The sequence below is a fragment of the Tympanuchus pallidicinctus genome, unplaced genomic scaffold (genome assembly GCF_026119805.1).
Source record: "Tympanuchus pallidicinctus isolate F22 unplaced genomic scaffold, pur_lepc_1.0 scaffold22, whole genome shotgun sequence".
Taxonomy (NCBI): Eukaryota; Metazoa; Chordata; class Aves; order Galliformes; family Phasianidae; genus Tympanuchus; species Tympanuchus pallidicinctus.
Window position 1 is genome coordinate 19,850,294 of NW_026294739.1, and position 21,629 is coordinate 19,871,922.

At 38.8% G+C, this 21,629-nt stretch overlaps 1 protein-coding gene across 1 annotated transcript in view; it reads right to left on the reverse strand.

Annotated features, from left to right (window-relative positions):
- SERPINI1 (serpin family I member 1) overlaps positions 1-21,629 on the reverse strand; it is a 38,564-nt gene that overhangs the window by 10,976 nt on the left and 5,959 nt on the right. Inside the window, exons 2-5 of the mRNA XM_052686305.1 lie at positions 7,902-8,169; positions 5,882-6,112; positions 3,352-3,546; positions 2,196-2,400 (exon numbers count right to left, since the gene is read on the reverse strand). Coding sequence (XP_052542265.1) covers positions 2,196-2,400; positions 3,352-3,546; positions 5,882-6,112; positions 7,902-8,151 — 881 coding nt within the window. The 5' untranslated portion in view covers positions 8,152-8,169. The remainder of the gene's footprint in view (positions 1-2,195; positions 2,401-3,351; positions 3,547-5,881; positions 6,113-7,901; positions 8,170-21,629) is intronic.

A 21,629-nucleotide genomic window follows, 5' to 3' on the forward strand; every position in this document is an offset into this window, starting at 1 on the left:
AAAAAAAAAAAAAAAAAAAAAAGGTTTGTTTTCTTGAGAGAAAGAAAACTTTCAGATAAACAAAGACCTTTCAAAGTGGGAAGGCCAGTGAAGAAAGCCAAGCATACTGGGACAGACTTCAAGGGGTGATCTGGTGCAATGTCATTAGGTAGTAGCTCTTCCTGTGTTCATCAAATACATTACTAGAGAGTTCTGTATATTAGATTCATGGTCTGTTTCAATTCCATGAATAAATAGGATTAGACTGTTGATCGTTTTTGTCTGAGTTAAACTGCAAACAGATCTGAAAATGAAAAAGTAGTATAACTTAACACTTCTGTTCAAATTCCTCCTTCGCTATTAAGAAAAGTAATTTGCACACAGATAATGCAAACAGAAATTACAATGTTGTGATTAACTGTGCTTTCAGCTAGTGTTCAGGCCCTAGGACAGCTTCAAAATTTTCACTGTATAATTTGATAGCATCTTCCAGGATATAAAAAATTAATTTTATTCCACTGCTGTTTTCAGTTTCTCAGTGGACAGAGCCTGCAGGCCACATTTCATAACATGCCTTCCTGAGTCAGAGCATAAAATATTTATGAAGTTTTTATTCTGAGCATTGATAAAATCCTGCAGATCCCCTCTGAATCTCTAATGGAAATCCAACACCTTGGGAGTGTGCAATTAATCTAATTTTTATAGGAAATTGCACTGTTACTGTGTGGTATTTCAACTTCATGAGTTCTCTCATAACTGGAAAACGCTGAAGGTAATCAGAACCCAGTTGTATCTGTTTTGCCTTTGCTTAACCTTAATTCAAAAAGCATTTAACAATTTTCTGGAGGCTCTTAGATGAGAGTGACGGGCATGAAGACTAGCCTGAGGTAAGAATTGTTGGGTACAGAATAAACAGTTTATATGACCACACAAAAACACAGCCTCAACTCAGGCACAAACTCGTGTCTGAAGTTCTGGCTACAAAGAACCCTGAACTCCCTGCTTTAGGTTAAGAATAAGCAAAAACTAGAACTGCCAACAAAAAAGTTAAGGCCAGAATCATTAACACAATTTAAACAGTACTTATGTATTTGAGATACTTCAACTTCCTAAATTCAGAAGCTTAGTTTTGATAGACCTCTGGATTCTGTGCATCTCATACATGGGAGAAACAGAGATAAAGCATCAGCACCTGATACAGAGGCAGCAAAATACTTCAGTTATAAAAAAGAAGCTTAAGGGATGGAAGACTCCCCATTTAATTTGTTGGTAACGTACCATTTCATTGGGAAAGGATAAACAGCTTAACAAAAGTAGTTTCCCCACCCTGTAAAGGATTTTGCCCTGTTCCTTGCATGTGCAGTATAACCCCAATTTCCAAGTCACATGAAAACAAGAATCATTTCTGTGACTACAAGGCTTCACTATGGTTTATTTTTTTTCTGCTGCCTCGAGCTGTAGCAGCAAAGCTCAGTAAGTACAAAAGCATGTACCATATTGTTATATAGACAGTTTAATATAATTAATGAAATCATTATGAATCCTTTGAAGACCGTTATGATGGAACCACACGTTGACTTTCAGTAACAAACAAGTATGAGGTACACAGACATTTAGAGGCAGATGAAAATTCTTGGAAAGGTAGCAGTGCATTTGAGTAAATACACCTCTGAGCATATACAGGTTATGTCTACAAACAAACCAAGTTCACTGGTCCTCTAATGAAAATGGGTTCAACCCCTCTAACATCTAAGGAAGACATTGATTGAAATTACCTCTCAATACTCAACTATTTGTATCTACATATACCATTAAAACTTCTTGAATTAGCAGCAAATAGTAATCTAATTAGCACCAAATGAAACATTTGTTAATTCAAGCTTAAAATATTTGTATGGTTCCCATCTTAAATGGAACTTAACCATAATGAGTTCTGCAATAAAAAGAGAGCCATCACTCTGAGTAGATACACTTAATGAAATTCTCCTTCCTGGAGCTTATACCTGGAAGGGACACAAATGCAGCATCGGGCTGTTGCTCAAACAACTACTGCTAAGCACTGCACACCCCCAGATCTTCTTGTCACAGCCACCTTTGTGTGGGTGCTCCATAACTACAGTCTTGGTCAAGAGCCCCGTTTTTACCTACGCTGCTATTCCAACCCAACTGAACACAGCAGCCTCCCCCCTTTTACTGACACAGCAGCATATTCTCACCTTGGTAAATATACTTCAACTTTTTGCTTTTTTACTGAGTTAGCCCACTCATTAATCAATGAGGCTTTGACAAGTGGCTCCAATGTGACCAGTGGAACTTCTTGTCTGGTAAGAACAATCATCATACTAATTTCATCTCCTTCATATGGTATTTCTAGAACTTGGTAGATACCACCTGCTTCATTAGAGCCATCACTGAACTCTCCTACAAGAGAAACAGGGAAATTCCATTAGAAGTACATTCTTTCATTTTTAGTGGAGATATGAGAAAGATAAGAGGTAGGTAATGCTGACTAGGTACAGGAGTTAATTGACCCTCTACTCTGTAAAAAAAAGTTGTAGTTCTTTCATCGTATGATTTAAGTCTTATACCTCCTTTCCTAAGGAAGGTAATCTTACACAATCAGTCTGTAGGTAACCATACTTCCAAACATGTCACCTAATTTCCACCTAACTTCCATTCAGTGAGCAAAGTCTAGAAGTTGTTAAAGCTAAGATCTTCATGGAAGCAGGCAGAGTTTTTCTTTCAGAAAGACAGCTTATTAATGAAGAGACAGTAAAATATTGCCAACAGTAGACACCATAGAATCCATTTGGAGTTCAAGCTCAAAGGAAAAACCACTATTAGCTCTGTTTGAAGAATTCATTTCATCCAGGACTACTAGGGCAGTAATGGATAAGTGTCCTTATATTAAGCATTATTTAGAATAGTTAGAAGAGATCTAGAAAAAAAAAATCACAGCAAAACTACCCAGGTTACCAATTGGAAATTATCATTGAGGACATTATGCAAATACCTCTTGAACACTGAGGGGCATGGGAGCAACCATTTCTCTAGCAAGTCTGCTCCAGTGTTTAGCCACCCTCCCAGTAAGGAAATCCTCCCTAATATCCAGCCTATTAATTTCAGTACTTAACACAGTACAAGACTAATATTTCACCAAAAAGCAGATATAGCTCTATAATTGTAAAAAAAAATTTAGAAAATAGTGAACAAACATTCTGAAATTCATCTTATGGCACTAAAACATACCTAAACAGGAATCATGAAGTCATTAAATATATTGCTGCTGGTACAATACACAAGCACATACTATAAAAACACATCAAATAAGCATCCCTCCACTAGATTTAAACTGTTGCATTTCCAACTCACCATAATAAAACTCTCCCTGCTGGTACATCATTGGAATCTGCACTTCAGTTTCATCATCCTTAGTGAAAGAAAAAGTTCTTGTATTTTCAGGTCTGAACTGTGATTTCCAATTGCCTTTAAAGTAGATTGCGTTGATGAGAACCAAGTGAGTTAGAGCACCAAAGTCTCTTGATGACACAAAATCTTTGATCATATCTAAGAAAAAAAACAACTGTCAGTCTTCATGTCAAATGGAGCATTACATCAAATCTCAAGGCAGCTCAAAAAAATGCAACAAAATAAAAAGCTACACTAACATGTAATTTCCAATTCAAATGTTTCATTAAATCTCAGATTAAACTCCAGTGGTTTGTAAACCGAGAGTCACAGTGTAGGTGCACAAATCTTCCTATCACACGTTAGCTGTTACTGTATTGCTACTTACATATACCCCATAATTAAATCAAGGGAGAAACAAAGTCAAACCATTTACACTGGTGCTGTAATACATTTCAGCATTTTTCTCTTCATGTCAGATCTACACATTCTGGTTCTGATCCAAAGAAGAATTAAAAGTGGATGTTTGAAACATATATGCATATCCATTGAAACTTCACCTGGGCTAGTGTTTAAGTGCTCAGTTTCTAATCAAGTAGTGTCTCACTGATTAGTAAAGGCTAATCTATATAGATTCTCAGCATTTGTTCTGCTCACATTAGCACTTGAAAAGCACAAGCGAAAGACACAGTGTCTGCTCTACACAAGGGAGGTATGTCAGCTAAGCATGGCAGCTGCTTCACTCCTCTTCCTAAGTCATTCACCTGAGAATACAGTCTAACCTGCTTTAGCTCATCTTAAACAGCTGCCTTTCCAACAAAACAATTTTGAGATCACTAAATGTGACAGGCTGACCACATTAGTGGGTGTTCTTGACAAATTTCAGCCTACTTCAGATGGCTTTCTTGTTCATTTATTTTAACTGACACCACATACAAAGTGTTAAACACATTCCTCAATCTGGTTATGACTCCCTTAATGCCTTGTTTATAATACAAATTATGCTCTCTGGAGTATATGACACCTACCAACTGGTGCAAAATTTGTGTATTATACAGTAAAATTTGTTATGGGTCACTGTTGATTCCTCATCCCAACTAGAACATCTCCAGAAATGAGATGTGACCCATACTTACTCTATAATAGGAAAAAAGAAAAACTAAGGAATATGCTTGTCTTTTATTACTTAGTACATCATTTTCTCTTGAGCTTTTCAGTCACATCTGAATATACTGATATACATTAAGAATCACCTCTGGCCAGAGAAACCTTGACAGTTGTTTTCTACTCTGAGCTTCCCATCATTTTCAACATGCTGGAACTGGAAAGCTGACTGTCTTGTACTCCTTAACTAATGGGAAAATGAGCCCTCTGTCAGAACTGGCAGGCAGGAGGGAATGAGATCGAGTGCTTGGAGATTAGGCTGAGGGACTGTTACTATCACAACCTGATGCTAAGAGACCAACAGCTGCCTTTGTTAGCTCAGTTATTTTCAAGGTGATGGGTACAAACTTGGTCAGCAGATGTGGCAGGCATTAAGCATGAGATCTGGGTGCCCCTTTAAAAAAGAAACAATTTGGCTTTTCCCTCAGAGATAATGTGTTCCTAGAACACTGTGCTAGCTGCTGCATTACTTCCATTGCCTCTATTTTTGCAACTTGAGATAAAGGGCAGAATTCACCACAGTAGGTTCCATTTTCCCCACAGAAAAAGCTAGATGCTTTTTAAAAATGAACTAAACACATTACGCAAGATGTCTTTCAGGTTTAGTGCTGCAAGCTTCCTGTAAAGCACTATGATTCTTAAATGCACGTACAACACAGCAATCTACTAATTCCTTAAAAGAATCCTAAAGTCTGCATCAACCAGATCTAAACAGGCATATTTATACCAGTCATTCTGTGCTTACTCCTTTCCTTCCACTGCATTTTTTGTTATAGAAATACTGTCAGAGTTCTACAACCAAATACTCTCTAAACATGTTATCTCATAACCACACATTGTAAAGATTAGATCACGGGGTCTCATTTTGTGCTTGAAGTAACCTCCAGTATTTATTAGCATTCCATTTCTCCATAACTTGTACCTATCAGTTCCTCAGTCCTCCACACAGACAAAGCACAGGCCAATAATCCCTCTGTAGATAAGAGTTTAGCATTTAACAATAGCACTTATCTACACTTGTTTGTAACTTAATATAGAAATCAGTATTAAAAATTTAAAGAGACTTTAAATGAAAACTTGCTCCTTCAGTAGATGTTACAAGTATTTCACTGGAAAACATTCAGACAGATCCCACCATATGATTTAGTGGTTAATGCTACTTAGAACATTACTTCTCTTCAGACAGCTACATATTTTTTCTGTGGCAGGATTCACGCTACAATTCTCTTTATGAGTGGAGAAACAAAAGAGATGAAAAGGTAAAAACTCAATGTCCTAACTCCAGAAATAAAGACGCTTACTGCAGGAAATAGAAACCACGTAAACTTACTGTTGGTATGATTCTCTACCCACTTATTGATGTGGGTAGCTACAGCTGCACTCTGGCTGAAATCTATATTCTCTACTTGAGCTTTAAAGTATTTTTTCACCAACTGCAAAAATTTTTCACTAACATGGAATCCATTTTGAACATAGAGAGAGTTGGCCATATTCAAAACGTAATGACTTTCTTCCGTAGCTGCCATATCAGACAGGTCCTTCAGAAAGGCAAACTCTTCACCTGAGGGAAGAAATACAAGTTCAGTGAGATCACTTCAGAAAAGAATCCATCGTTTTGCAAGAGAAATACAGTCATTTTATGAAGTCCAATTTGTGTTCTTACATCCAGCAGTTAAACACATGCAGTCTGACTGAAACCTGAACACCTTCAGATCTGAGAAGACAATCTGCAAAGCAGAACACATTTAGAGCTCATTCTTTCAACTCCTTACAATTATCATTAACAAGCCATTTGAACCCCACCAGACACTGTGATAATCAGTGACAATCCTCTCTACATCAAGGAACTAAAAATTCTTATGAGTCATACTTCCATGCTTTGCCACCACAAGCCAACAGATTTCCCTTATGTTCTAAAAAACAGTTATTCAGGAGCTTGGCAAAGAGAAATCAGTGCTCAGTTCTGATTGTTAGGGCCCACACGGAGTTTCCCTCACTAAGACAGGCCTAGAATTTCCCAGGATATAGCATGGATCATTTGCTTGGGTAATGAGGAGTTCTGGCAGTGACAGCATCAGGTTTCTGTGGCTTTTAATCTAACTGCCCTCACAGCCAAAAGGATTCCAAAAAGCCTGCCTGAAGACAGAAAGCTCACACTGCTGCATTGACTACCTGAAGCTGAACATTCTGATCTCTTCACGATGTAACTTAAAAATTGAACACAAATATTTCAAGCTCAAGTTGTCAGAATGCTTCCAACTCGCACTGTGTCAAGAACAGTGAATGGCCCAGCTCAAATGTGCTGCATTAACTTCTTAAGTTACAGATAAGGGGTTAATTTATCAACCATCAGAAACCTGAGTTAAATGTGCACCATAATCTCTACAGAAAGCTATTGACTGCATACAGGTACAGCACACAAAGCTTGACAAACTTTTTTCTGAACTGTATTCAGAACTCCTTCCTCAACACCCATTCACAGAAGACTTAGCATCCAATGAGTTCTATGAACAAGGAATTCCATTCAAGTTTTCATTATTCCAACATCAAAATTAGTAAAAATTCACTTCAAAATATTTTCCCCCATTCATTGATCTTCTCCATTTGGAGACAAATCAGAATGGTTGGCACTGAATGAATATGCATTCTGTGGCACTACATCCAGATGTGACTTTTTTGCTTATCCCACACTATAGCAGTACCATTGCTCTGTTAAATAATGCCTCTTGTTTCTCAGCAAGAATGACAGGAACACATGAATCACAAAAACACTTGGAAGGGACCTTGAAGATCACCTAGTTCCAACCCTTGGAGTGCATGAAGTATCATGCAGAAACAACCAAGACATTGCTATTTCCTAAACTAGCTCGCACACTATATTGTGTAGTGCAAACAGAACACTGCAGACATGTTAGGCTAAAACCTGCATGTCCTATCTACAAGAACAAGTTCCATCAAAGTAAGAGATGATGCTTCTGGTCTTACTACTGAGTTCTCCTACTTCTAAGCAATATTGCCTAAAACAATCCTTTCCTTTTCAGGTTTCATTATAAGTCATCTTGCAACTCCAGAGGCAAGAGCATCCTTAACTTTACAGAGAGAAACCAAGATCAACAGTATGCTGCAATCATTCAGCTGCCCAAGCCAGGATTGTCCATTAGCATTGCTGCTCACACAGAATCCACTCAAGCATGCTCCAGCACGCTCAGGCCATCACACAGAATGTCAAGAAGTCCCCTGATTAATAACCTCTGGACATCATCAGGCCATTTCCATGGTTGCTGAAGCATTGCCAGCTGTTTCTTTAAGTCTAAAAATCTGTTGTAAAGCACGATTATAAAAGTCCTTACCATTTTTTAAGCTGTCAAAACCCAACGTATGTCGAATTTCTTTCAAGGTGGTTCCATGGGCTCCAAGCTCTATCATTCCCATTGCTATTGCAATGCTCAGGGGACAGAAAAGAATATTCTCATCTTCTCTTGCAGCTCGTAGCTGATTGTAAACATTCACAGAAAGCTCAGCAATAGTTTCATCAGGAAAATTTGTCTTGAAGGCTTTACTTGGCAGAACAAGCAAAGATAATAATCCAAGGAAATACATGTCGTGAGATATTAAGACCTGCAAGACAATTTTAGAGGAAATAAGTTAACTCCACATAACAACAGATTAAACTCAAACACAGTGGTAAGCTCAGCAAATTTCAAATTTTAGTGGGAAAAAATCTAGGCAAGGAGTTAAGGGCATACTTGAGATTCCTGGAGGAGGCACATACACCCTTCAAAACGAAGCAATGAACCATTTCCTCCCTGAAAATTAGATATTGAATGACTTTATGCTTCTGTAAACTTTCAATGGAATAATAAAATTCAACTCCTACAAAAAAAAACATCAAACACAGCCATACCTTTCCTACTTCTCCTTGTCAAGTTTGGTATCGTTAAGCAATGCTGGTGTAGAAATGATATATATTTCTGCACTTTTTTCCCCACCAAGGAGACTTACAAACATGTTTCTTTCATTTGATCTTCCAAGTAAGAAATAACTTATTCATCTAAGTCACACTACTCCAGGAACTGGTAAGACTACTTCAGGAACAGAAAAAGCTTGCAGACACCAGTGACAAAGGAAATGTACCACGATGCTGCTTGGTTGCAAAACTCACAGCAAGCAGCCAAGATGTCTGTTAGTAAACAGCAATAAGTTGACTAGCTTTGACTAGTTACATTTGCTAACAGACAATAACTTTCCTACGCAGGCCCCTGGAGCAGGTCAAATTACTTTATGTAACAGCAGGAAAGATTCAGCAGTGGAAACAGGAAACTAGTAAGAAATCAAGAGGATTAATAACCTAACTTACCCCCAGGCTTTGCTAAAAGGCGTCAAACAACAGTTCTCACTCTACCCCAGTTTGGCTTGTCACACAACTACTAGCTTAATTAAAACTGCACATTCTGGGGCTGCATACACATCTCCATTTCATTTCTCCCTTTCACTTCACACTACATTGGCACTTGACCAATTGGTCAGTCACGGGAGCCAACACAGCTTGTGCTTAGCTTCTTCTCCTGGATGCTTACAGCTTCAAATACCATGAAGCAAACAGATTTAGTCCAGAAGAAGCATTTGTATGTTTCTGTGCCAGGTTGCAGGGCTTGTCAGCATGGGATAAATTCATGTGAATGCGCTACCCTGCTGTTCAACTGAAGTCAATTTACATGCTGCTAAAGTGCCTCTGCCTTATGCTTCCCAGCTGTGTGCCTGCAGTTACTGTGGGCCTCTTTATACCTGACAGAGACCCTCGATAAGCTTTGTACGCCATTTGTATCACACATTTCATCTTCAAAGGACTACGTATCTGTGATACAATTATCTTGCAAAACACTGAATGATGCATAATATAAACATCACTTACATTTCACAGATGAGAAAAAAATATGAAAAGCAACAAGGTACATGCTTTGGCAGCAAGCAATGTGGTCACTGTTTAAGATTCTGTTTCCTGGCCACAGCTCAGCCTTCTGTTTATTTTTCATTGAGGAAATGGAACAGATTAATTAACACAGCAAACATACATGTTTCAGGGAAAAATGGCAGGTTCTTAGAGAGAGATGAACCACAGCCCAGCTTCTCCCTCTCTCTACCTCCCTTCTATGGTCTGCTTACATGTATGAAATATGCTCTGTTTATCCATGTCTAATGATCCCTCCCCATGTCAACAGTTCATCTTCCTGGATGAACTCATGCATTTTTCTGATTCTCTGCAAGATATCAGAAATCCCCCCCATAGTTTCCTATTCTACTTAACAGCACACACACACACAAAATCACATGAGCCCACATCAGCAGCTTCATATTGTGCAAACACTCAACACTGCACTGCCTTTCCAATGGAAACCATTTCAGTCCGAGGCATAACCATCATTTCATGAACACAAATTTCATGGACCAAAAAGGTATCAATACAGCACAAATTTCTCCAACCCTCTTATTAATAGCACTGTTTTTAAACCTGTTTATTAGTTACTTAAAGATATTACAATTCCTACTGTAGTGAAACAAATGAATTTTGGGGGGGCAGAGGGGAGAGGGTGGGATGTACTGATCTCAACTTGAAAGCCATACAAGGTAAGAAATGCTAATAAACTTGCCATGGAGGACATCCATAGCAGTAGCAAAAAGCACACCAAGACCAGCTCAGCTAAGCACAAGGCAGTATTGGGGCTTTTTAATAGGCCTGTAAGCAAGTTTGCAGAGTTCAACAGGATTTTAATTATGCAGACAACTTGATACAACTGTCGTATCAAGACCACGGTATTGAATTGCTCAAACACTGAGACAAATGAATTCTCAGTTTAAAAAAAGGAAAATGCCCCAGCTTTCTCATTGCAGAGGGAGCTATTCAGCACTCCATCACTGATCTCTGCCATACGCCTGACCGTGAGAAACTCTTCAATAATTGCAGGAGGTGGGTATGGGTAGAAGATGCAGCACAGCCCTGCAGTGGCAGTGCTCTCAGGCTGTTTGTGAGGACTGGGCTCTCTCAACATACAAGTATAAAACAAGGGATGATGTTTTAATGCAAGCAAGGTCTGTGGGAGAAGCCTGCAGAACAGAACAGACACTTGGTCAAGCTGCTTGTCTCTGTGAAAATCATTTCCTAGTTATGTTTTCCTCTCAGTCTAATCCAAGGAATTGGGGATAAATTCCCCAGATCCCTTTTCCTTGTACTGACAGCACATGTATGCACTTCTAACAATGGGAATCTAGCTCAATTATCATTCTAGTCAGAACAGTTACTGCCTCCAATTCCACCTTGCTTTAGGCAGTATTACACTTGATTTCTTACTTTCACATGCCTCTTCAAGCAGCAGGTCTTGGTCCAACAAACAGCTGAGCACTTAAAGTACAGCACATTCTCAGCATCTTTCTTCAGTAAGCTAAGGGCAATCGTTTCCACAACAACACAGAATCAGAGAGCATTTTTAAAATACCTGTACTCTACTTTAAGTGAAGGGAGCAATGCTGAACATTGTGCAATTTCTGCTTGGGAAGTTGAACAGGCCCTGAATACCATCAGAATTTTGACAGTCTTTTCAGACTCAGTCATGAACAACACTGTCGTAGCCTTTCTTATCAGTGAAAGCTAGTTAAATACTGCACCAGCTAAATAGCAATTCTTTTAACTACTGTTCTATGTGGACTTAGACATTAATTTCAAAAGTTACAGGACACATTTTGCACTGGTTGACACATAAACAAAAAACCTGTTGAAGCTGCTTTCAGCCCTTACGTAAACAAATATTAAGGGCTGAGACATGAATTTCATTTGAGCTCCAATCAGTGACAGAAACTAAAGCAGCAAGACAGAATAACTGAAACACAAATCACATTCCAGGTAAAGCAGCAGCAGCCCCAACTCCTCCAGCAGTAGCATCTTCTTGAAAAAGAAGATTGTGCATCACAAATGATCTACAGACACAGAGGTCTGTAAGCATGTTTTACCCTTGCTTGCATCAGTCCCATTAAAAAAAAGCAGCAGCAAACTAAAGAACGCAGCACTACTCCAAAACAAACACTTGTAACTGCACAGAATATATTATAACAGCTAAAGGGGTTATTTAGCAACTTCAACCTCCTGGCATTTGTTTTCAGTAGAGAAATGCCCATCTCACACCCCAGGCCTTCTTTAGGTTTTGGACACTGCTCTGTAGAGGGTTTAAGAGTTTATGGAAATGGTCTTAATGAACAATATTACTCATTTTTGTCACTTCTCACAAACAAAAACAGTGAAAAAGCTTTGGGATCTACATTATCCAGCAAGTCTAGTTCAATTCCTTGGAAGTTTTTTCTGTTCAAAATTGCTGAAACCTTTCATAAAGCTTTTACCACTCCCAGAATTCTGTTTGATGCTTTCCCACAGCAGGTCCCAAACAGCTCAGTGGGCAGCACTTCTTTCTGCTTTAGCCAGCATAGATGTACCCCTATACACGAGCAGAAAGAAAACCCATTTCATAATGTGTGAAGAAAAAAGAGCCATAGGCTAGAATACTGGGCTGATTAACTATAGCTCTTGCCTTCCTCCAAGCATAAGGCTGCAGTGACTAAGAGGAAGTAGAACAACATCACCCCCTCACACCCACAAACTGTGAACTATTCAGATCACTGCATATGCTTTCAGAAAAAAAAAATGGAAGGGGGCAAGCATCCTCTGTAAGCCAAGATATTTTAAGACGTACCAACAAACTCAAATGGTTCACAGAAATTAAGTACTTTGAATTTTGAAACAGCACGAATTGAACTCACAGTAGGAAGGTGCCAAAAAATTCAATTAAGGATTGAATTCTAGTGCCTTGTGCATGCCAGACAGGTTGGAAAGAAAAAAGGTTATCATTTGCTTGTCTCTTACACCTTCAGACTGCGGGTTTTTATAAAGAAACTCCTTTACAGCTTTAGAAGCCTAGCAACTTCACAAAATAGAACTGTGATATATTGCCTTAATTCCTCAGCAGAGACTGAACTAAGATTAGTTGCCTTGAAGATTACTCTTGGCTACATGCAAGCTAAACACTAAAAGTGTGGGAAGTATATATGAAAAAAGAAACTGCTGGTTCCTTCCAAGCAGCGTATGAAGAAAAGCTTGGGGAGAAAAGAACACCACCATTTCCACCAGCATACCTGCTTTGCTGTAGGGAGGAATATCCATGGGTGCAGATGAGTCCAGCAAAACAGTCCCACAGAGCAAGAGATGAGATTGCTACCAAGCCAGCTGCCTTAAGAGCATGCTTACCCACTCTATTAGGTCACGTTTGCACCTGGAACTGCAACAAGAGCCTTCCTGAAAGCCACAGAGGGTAACAAATGTATCAGTGCTCCCTAACTATGATCTGTTGTTCTGAGGTCCTACTGCCTAGAAGTCAGGATGATACAAGGAAACAGGAGAATAAGGAGATGTCTGCAAGATGCTTCAACAAACAGCCATGGTGGACAGCATAAGCAATACCTGACAAAGTATTTCTGTTATTAAAATTAGTTTGGTTGTTAGAATTAGTGATCATCTGCCTAGCATCTGGAGACATTGGGTAAATTGACATCTGTGCTACCTCCAGCAGGTGTTACCTGCAGCTAGAATATTAACTCCTTCATATGAGGACGCACATTGTCATGAAGAAGTCTGATTTTTATTCAGAAGACATTTATTTTAGACTTGTGTGAGCATACGACCTTGTCAAATGGAGATTCTACAGACAGATGTGGCATCATTAAGCTTGTTTGACTCTGTTTCAGAGATGTGCAATTACATTCATATTTCAATCTGCACAAACATTAGTAATAAAGTCGTGGGATTTTGTCACCATCTGTTAGTTACAGAGTCATTGCCTTCTGGAGAAAGAAACCTGGAAATCAGTTTCATTAGAAAGCAGCATAATAGTTCCGTATCAAAAACCTCTCCTACTCAAACCAGAATTATACAGGTGCTAGAAAAGAAATGTCTGGGCAGTACTAAGATTTCTTCTCCAAACCACAGCTAGGCAAGCCCTGCTGGAGCTATTTTGTAAAGCCCCATAACATCAACAGCTTCTGGAAAACCTCTGAGAACATACACTGAACGCTTTCATGTTGAAAATTTCTACCATTAAATCCCAAATGTTTTTAAGCTTCCATGGAGCTTGGCACCAAGTCATTAACCTGCTGGGACAATTATGCAAGCCAAAGTTGTCTTAATTGAGCTTCCTCAAGCAAAATCCCTCAGCTCCAATTAAAAAATAGTGGAAGATTGAGAAACTGCCCAAAATACTTTTGAATAGCCTAAATCAAATATATACATCCACATCTAGACAATCGAGGTGATCTTTCTTCCCCAGTAACTGCAAGGCCTACAATTCTGAGGACCCATTTTCAACTTCTATACTTGTTTTGTCTAAGAGAAATACATTTGAGAAATTCTTGGGTAACAGTGTTTGTTTGTAATCTGCAACAGATACAACATCACCCACAAAGAATGACCTATAAATAAGAAAGAATTAAGAACTCTGATGTAGATAATTGTGCAGTACAGCATTTGGGCACTTTGAAGGTTCAGGACTGGAGGTCTGAGGAAGACAAAGACTAAGGGTGAAAGCTACAAAGCTACAGGCTCAACTCACCTTTACTTTCAACAGATCAAAACTGCCTACCATTCAAGCCCCATAGAAACACCTTAATGAGACACAGATTTTTAATAGATAATGCATCTCTCAGTGAGGGCTGTCAGTACCGAGCACCAGTCAGGATGAGACTGCTCCCAAGCACATTGGTCTCACAGCAAACATTTTGATCTCAACCCACTGACTGACGAGTAGAAAGAACCAGTAACTCATTTCTGAAGCATCAGTTATACCTTAGGCAATTTTCTGCATGCAACTTTCTTTGTATAGAATTTAAGTAATAGACGTGGGCACTACATGAATTCTAACACAACCATCTAGGAAAGATAACCCAGATTAGATCAACTTTTCCTTCCTCGGATTTCCTTCGTGTGGCTTGGGAAAGAAAGGAAGAAAGGTTCTGACCTAATTCCATAGGAACTTCCTATCAGAAACAGCAGACAGCGCAATAATGAGGTATTTTAGATACAGGAACAACTTCTTGTCTGCTCTTGCATGTACTGCAAATTCTTTTACAGTAAGTCACATCTCTGCTATTTCACAATGAAATCCAGTTGATCAGCAAGCTCCCAGAAGCAAGCTCCCAACCACAATTTAATTAAAAGGGCAGTAGCTGAGTCCCCCCATATGCAGCTGCCAGGTGCAATCTCTGCAGTTTAAGTCTACAGGCGACGTTGCTGCATGTACTGGAGCATAGTCTTATATGTGATGAAAGCTGTCACTTATGTCAAAGACATTCCTGTAATGCATTATGATATTAGGTTCAGCAGAATGAAAAATTATGCTTTGTGAAAGCATTTACAGCCTGCATGTCTGCAAACACAATGTTTCCAGTGCCAGACACTTGCTTGAAACTCTGTATTTTTACACAAAGCAATTAAGATATGTTACATTAAAGAACATACTGAGTCCAGCATGGTAGGAACTCTTGTAGCCACTACTGGACTCCTGAGAACAAAGGACTAAAGAACGCAGGAGTAAAAGACACAACAGTAAGACATTCACTGCCCACAGTGATGAATACCATGTTAATACTACATTAAAATTGTTTCTCCTTTAAAATGCATCAAAACATCTCCAAAACTTACCAAGGAAAAGCTCTTAGTCTCCAATAAAATGCAGTCAAGAACTAAAGATAGCCTTTAATTCACCTTAAAATCTCTAAATAGACAAGCCATGCACTAGCTGTGAGCTTGTTTTGAAAGTTCAGTGTACTGAAGGATCCATTTCTACTTTATTCAGCTTCTTTCAACGGGAATTCAGAAAAAGATTATCAGACTATGGATACAGTGATAATGAGAACAAAGTTAATTAAAACATCACAATTTCAGAAAAGGAGTCTCATTTCATTAACTGAATGAAAACATGACATACCAAACAGCTTTTTAATCTACAATACAGTATTGGCTTCAAACTCATAAATGGAACCCAGTGTAGATAGCATTTGTGTAACATCACTACTGCAAAGAGTGGTTATTCACACATTAACAGCACTTAGATCAGAATTAGTTTCTCATCACAAAGGAATAAGATACACAGATGGCCTCAGGAAAGAATGGCATTTAACACTAGCACTGGAAGTAGACATTATGCCCCAATTACAAAATGGAAATTATCATTAGAAATATTATTTGATGCACTCGCATTGTTTCTTCAGCACTTTGCCACTCCAGGGTCTGTTCCTACACCCAAGGCAAGCTCCCAGCCATGGGTGAGATTCCAGTCAGCTATAGTTGCTCCAGTGCAAAAATGCATACATCAGACCCATCAGGACAGCCAAGACCTGACAGGCAGCACAACTCGATTAACCATTGTACCACGATAACTCAAGCACAGCAGTGTGCCAGCCAGCCTCCCTGGGCCACCAGCAGCTCTGGCACCTCCTGTGCTGGCAGCTGCTCTGTACGCAGTCAGGGAGCTGGGCTGGCAGAGCTGGCCGAGCCATTGCCACCCACTAACAGAGCTGTGCTGGCAGAGCTGCTGCAGTCATACAGGACAAATGAAGGACTGTTTTTGAAACCAGTAGAGTTGTTCTGGCAAGCATGATGAGACTGACAGAGCCATCATCAGTACAGAATTCAAGTGAAAGCAGCTGTAAAGCTGATCCTGTGCAGAAACTTGAGAAAAAAAAACACAAGCAAACTATTAATGAAAGGTAGCTTAGTTTTGAACCAGCAAAACAGAAGTGATGAAGAGCACATTTAACAAAAGACAGCAATCATTAAGATTTAATACTGTTACTATGAAACATTCACAGCTTCATGTATTTCTTTAAGATACCATCACAAAATCCATTAAAAAATAGACTTTGTAAACAACTAAATAATCCAGATGCAAAACTCAGGTAGCAGGAGCATGCCTTACTACTTGGCATGAGGGGAAGCTCCAAGCAAGGCACCCCACGGTACTTCTGTTCTAAAAGTTAGAGATGCTGATGACTGATCATCCTAAAGCTATGAGAAACCTGAAAAGTGCACCTGTAAATCAAAGTTCAAGTCACCCTTCTGCCTAAGGTCAGTTCCAATTCTTAACTCTAAGGCTTCAGCATTATTGTTACTTGCAATGCTAGTGCTTATCTACATGCACATACTCACTTTTGAGTTATTTCCAGGATTTCTTTGACTGAAAGCTACCAAGCTGATATCCCCCCTACTTGAGACCAGTTTTGCAAGCATGTAGAAAGGGAGCAAACAGGACACCAGTACAGACAATTTTTCAATTTGTGGTACATGGTCAAGGAGAAAAAGCAGCTAGCTTGAGATAGTGGATGGAATTGCCACTGAAATGCTCACTTCTTTCTCCACAATAGTCAGTTCCTCCATCCCTCTCACTTCTCTGCAGCCATGCATTTACTACATTAAAACAAGACCAGATAATAACCTCACACTGTTCAAACTGGATAGTTGAGCAAGATATGAAGAAAATTCAACATCCCACATCTCTAGAATTGTTTGGGGAATACCTGAAACATCAAGGGATCAGTGAGGAAATGGAAAGGAAAAGGCAAAGGAAAACCCCTCCTTTGCAGGTATCCTATCCACAGGAGACAAGATGCCCTAACCAAAGAAAAAAGCTTCAGTTAAAAGCAAAAAAACAAAAAACCAACAAAAAAACAAAAACAAACAACAAAAAAACCACTCACTTAAGTACAAAGAAAATATTCACATTCTCATTCTAACAGTGCTGTTTATCCTGGCCTTTGAGACCTATAGCTGATGATAGATCACTCCTGGCTCACCATGGACCAAACAGCTCAGCTTAGAGTCCAGTATTCAAGCTGTCCCTAGAAGGTGGAATTTGGCTGTGAAGATCACTATTCAAGCCTCAGTGATTCGTGTTTATGAGAACTGATGCTGTTCCAAGTACCCTCCCTATGATGGGCCATTTAAACAAAACACAAAGAGCTGAATTGGATTTAATCTTGCTCCCTCAGAGCTTGCCACACAGAAGCCTGGCTCACATTAGATCCAAATACAAATGCTGAAGCCATTCACAAGACTAAAAGCAAACATGAAGCACCCAAGAATTCACTGGTTCACATCTGTATGATCTCCCCAGGGCAGTATGAACTTTGTTACAGAAAGATTTCTGTACTTTGACAAATCCAGTCCCTTACAAAGTTATCAACATGTTCCCAACACACATAGTGAAAAGTGAGGGTTGATATCTTACTCTCCACTCTGCTAGAAACAACTGCTCAATTTTCAGCAAGTCATAAGTATTCCGTTCCAGACATCCTATGGCAAGTAACATTCAGTTCTGGTCTGCTATGAAGTATAATAACAGTCTATAATAGAAAACATGGGGCTATGATTCATGCGTATCTACTTTTTTTTTTTTTTCCATTGGTGGGTAAAAGCACAAAACCCTCATGAAAAAAAATCAGGTTCATCATAATTAGCTTGGCTTTGAAAAATTAACAGGCTATCCAAAGTTCTTGTGCCTGGCGGTATCTCAGTTTTCAAGCTCTCCTCAGTTTAGGTCTAAATTAAGGTGTTAAATAGCTGAGGTGGGCAGCAGCACCTCCAAACAGGGGATTTTGACCCATTTGTGCCATCAGTTCCATTAACAGACACAGAAGATAGTAATCTTCAATCAATATATTTTCAGCAAACTCATTAGCCAACAATCAGCTAGAACACATTGCCTCATACAGACCCCCTGCAGTCAGTGCAGCTGTTGCAAAGCATTGCTGGAAACAGATTTTAGTTACTCACTGCAGAACAGCCATCTATGGGTTCCCAATACATCCCACAGTGTGAATGGTCTCATCCCTACCCACACGAAGTCTCTTAACCCTTCAAGAAACAAATCGTTGCACATAGAGCTGTAATAGTTCCATACTCGCTGTACCTACTAAATACAACATTAATGATACAGGTGTGAGCACACATTTGTCAAGGTAAGACTTGCATCCCCATCCAGAAATTAACAGCTTAAAAACTTGCCTTCCATGATTCACTGAGTTTTGGCAACTGTTACCATTATTATTGTGCACTAAGAAGGCCAAGAAAGGCCTAGTAAGGTAATGGATTAAGAAAAACACTTTTGTTTCTAGAAGACCTATCACTGAAACACAGCATAAAGACTTCATTTGATGGCTAAATTTCAGACCACTATTTTTAAATATTAAACGCCATTAAATGCTGCTTGCCTCTGAAATTTCTTCCATCAGCTTAAATGAACTCATTGTTTATGAAAAAAATCTTTACCAAGATTTACAAAAGTAAAAGGTATAAATACCATTAGGAGAACACATACACAAAACACCAAGTTCTTAAGATTACTCCTTTCATCACAAAAGCAGGCTATTTGAAGTGAAATTCAAGCATTTTCTACCAACAATAATGCAACAGTTCAAAGAAAGAGTCTAACCATCCTTGGTTGCTGAAGCAGGAGAAAACTAAGATCTGAAGTGGATATTTTCAAATATAAGAGACCAGCAAGTGAAAGAAATACTGAAACAAACTGCCTTATCTGTAATAATATAAAAAACCTGCTTGCAGCTTGATGCTTGTACCTCACCAACACAATGCCTTTATGTGCTACTGAGGTTGTTCTTCTGAACTGTTACTGAAACACCACTAAGTTACTTCTACTAAAATACTGACAGTCTCATCTTCCTTGTTCTGAACGTAAAAAATCATAAACTGGGACAAAGTTGTAGACTGGCAAATCATAGAGATGGTAAAATCCTAGCATTTCATTTATAGGAAGAAATTCCACAAAGAAATTCCATACCTCCCTTGACATAAGTATAATGGCTATACATTGGTTGCTCCAAAAGTAATGACTCCTATTGATTTTATGGGAACTTCGGATGCAGGTCTTCCAGTAAAATAAACACACAGCCTTTGACATGCTTTTATCAGTGCAGCAGTTAGTCACAGGTGAACCTGGTTCAGGAGCTACAGCACAGCACTGCTCAGGCCAGAAAACACACTGAACCAAATTAAAAATGTACCATGAAGAAAAATAAGTCATTTCCCTAAGTATTTTCATAGCTTGTATTAAGACATCAATTACCATAGCCTGTCTTTTAAATTAATGATTCACAGTGATGGATTATTCATGCAAGTCAGCTAGCTGAACATTATACTTTGACTCCAGGGAGAAGGTATAGCATGTCTTAATTAACTTTCTTTTGAGTAAGTTAGAAAACAGTCAAACTTTTTATTTCTGTAGTCAACCAACTAAAATGTAAGAATACAAAAGCAGCACAGCAGCTGAACATTCTCAGTAGTCTTAACAACTCACATATGAAGCAAACTATAGAGCTCAGAGGTAAGGTGCTTGTAAGGTAGTTATACAGGGCTGTCTAGTTGAAAGAACTGACTTCAGATCTACCCTGTTAAGCACAGAGATGATGGACATCTCATGTCAGTGTCTCCTGTCATAGGCACAGCCCTGCAAGACTTCAAGGCTGGAACAATTTATTCCAGAAGATTAAAGTGTTTCCACTATTGACTGGAATGGTTCTCAACATTGGATTTTTCCTAACAAATGATAATACCGTGTTCTCTTAAGCTGATAATCTAACTACCTCCTTGAACATAACCAATATATTATAGACTTGAACAATGCATCAATACCTAGCAAAACAACTCTACTTCAAGCAATCTCTTGGGCTTCCAATTTGTACATTTCAGACAGTGTTATTCAACCTCTGTACCAAAAGACTTGCAAATTAAAAATGGAAAACAGATGACGCCATTTGCCCTTAAAGTAACATGAATCACCTAACATCAAGATCTACAGCAAGATGCTCCAGAATGGTAAAAATAGTCATACTTGATGAATATCAAGGCCACTTAGTTGCTCACACAGCTTACAGATAACACAGTGTTGTCTGAAATATTAAATCCATTCAAATATACCTTTAAAAAATTAATACTTAATGCCTGACAGTAAGTACTTATTTTGTTAGGAAGTGCCTGTTTTCATTTTATACTGGAGAAATACACATTGTTAGACTGAATGACTTGTTTTCAAATCCCTTTGTTATGGGCAAGAAAAGTTTTTATTTCTTTAGAACCAGGTTATCTATTGATAAGTAATTGAGTAGTAACTCACGGGTGAGATAAACACAGGATTATTCCCATTAAAAAGAAACTCCTTTAGGAAACAAGGAGTAAATATCAGTCCATTTCTACCAATCCTGAAGCAAAAAAACCCAGCAATGGATACAACACAACTTCCTCTTCAGGGCTTTCACTACAGGTAGAGATGAATCCATATAAAATAGACACAGCTCCAAGTAACCACTGCTATATACAGGCTTGAATTTATGTTGGTTGATTCTCCTTGCAAATATGAATATTTTCTTGTTGAAAAATATCCATCTCAGAATGACCTCAGTTGGAAAGGACCTTGAAAATCCACTGGATCAGGTTCCGAGAAAAAGTCAAATTAAACTACCACCACATGGGCTGAGGAATCAAGGGGGGCATAGAGAGTACTCAGCATAACTATGAAGTGTTGGACATCTGCTTGCCAGTCTGATACACACCTATCACTTCAATAACTTATTTCCTATGACCAAGGGCTTGTCTTCTCAAAACAAAACGGTATTTCACACTCACTCTATGAAAATGCAAACTCAGAAGCACACCATGTATTGATATTACACATACATTTTGCTCCTTCACACATGAAAAAACAATGACATTGATTCCTGCATGTAAATGCCCCAAATATACTTACAGCCACCTTGTTCCTGACTCACTCCCATGGATAACTTTTCTACCTGCCCTAATTAGACACATGCTTGCTTGTTTTTCCTTAGCATCTCTTCATAAAACTAATATTCTGCTTTCTTCAGTATTTCAGTGCATGCACTACAGGGAGAGCAGACTGAAATTGCCAGCTACAGATGATGCTAAGTAGCTTCTGTGCAAGCAGAGACCCAAAAGGTTCCAAATCCACATGCTTATT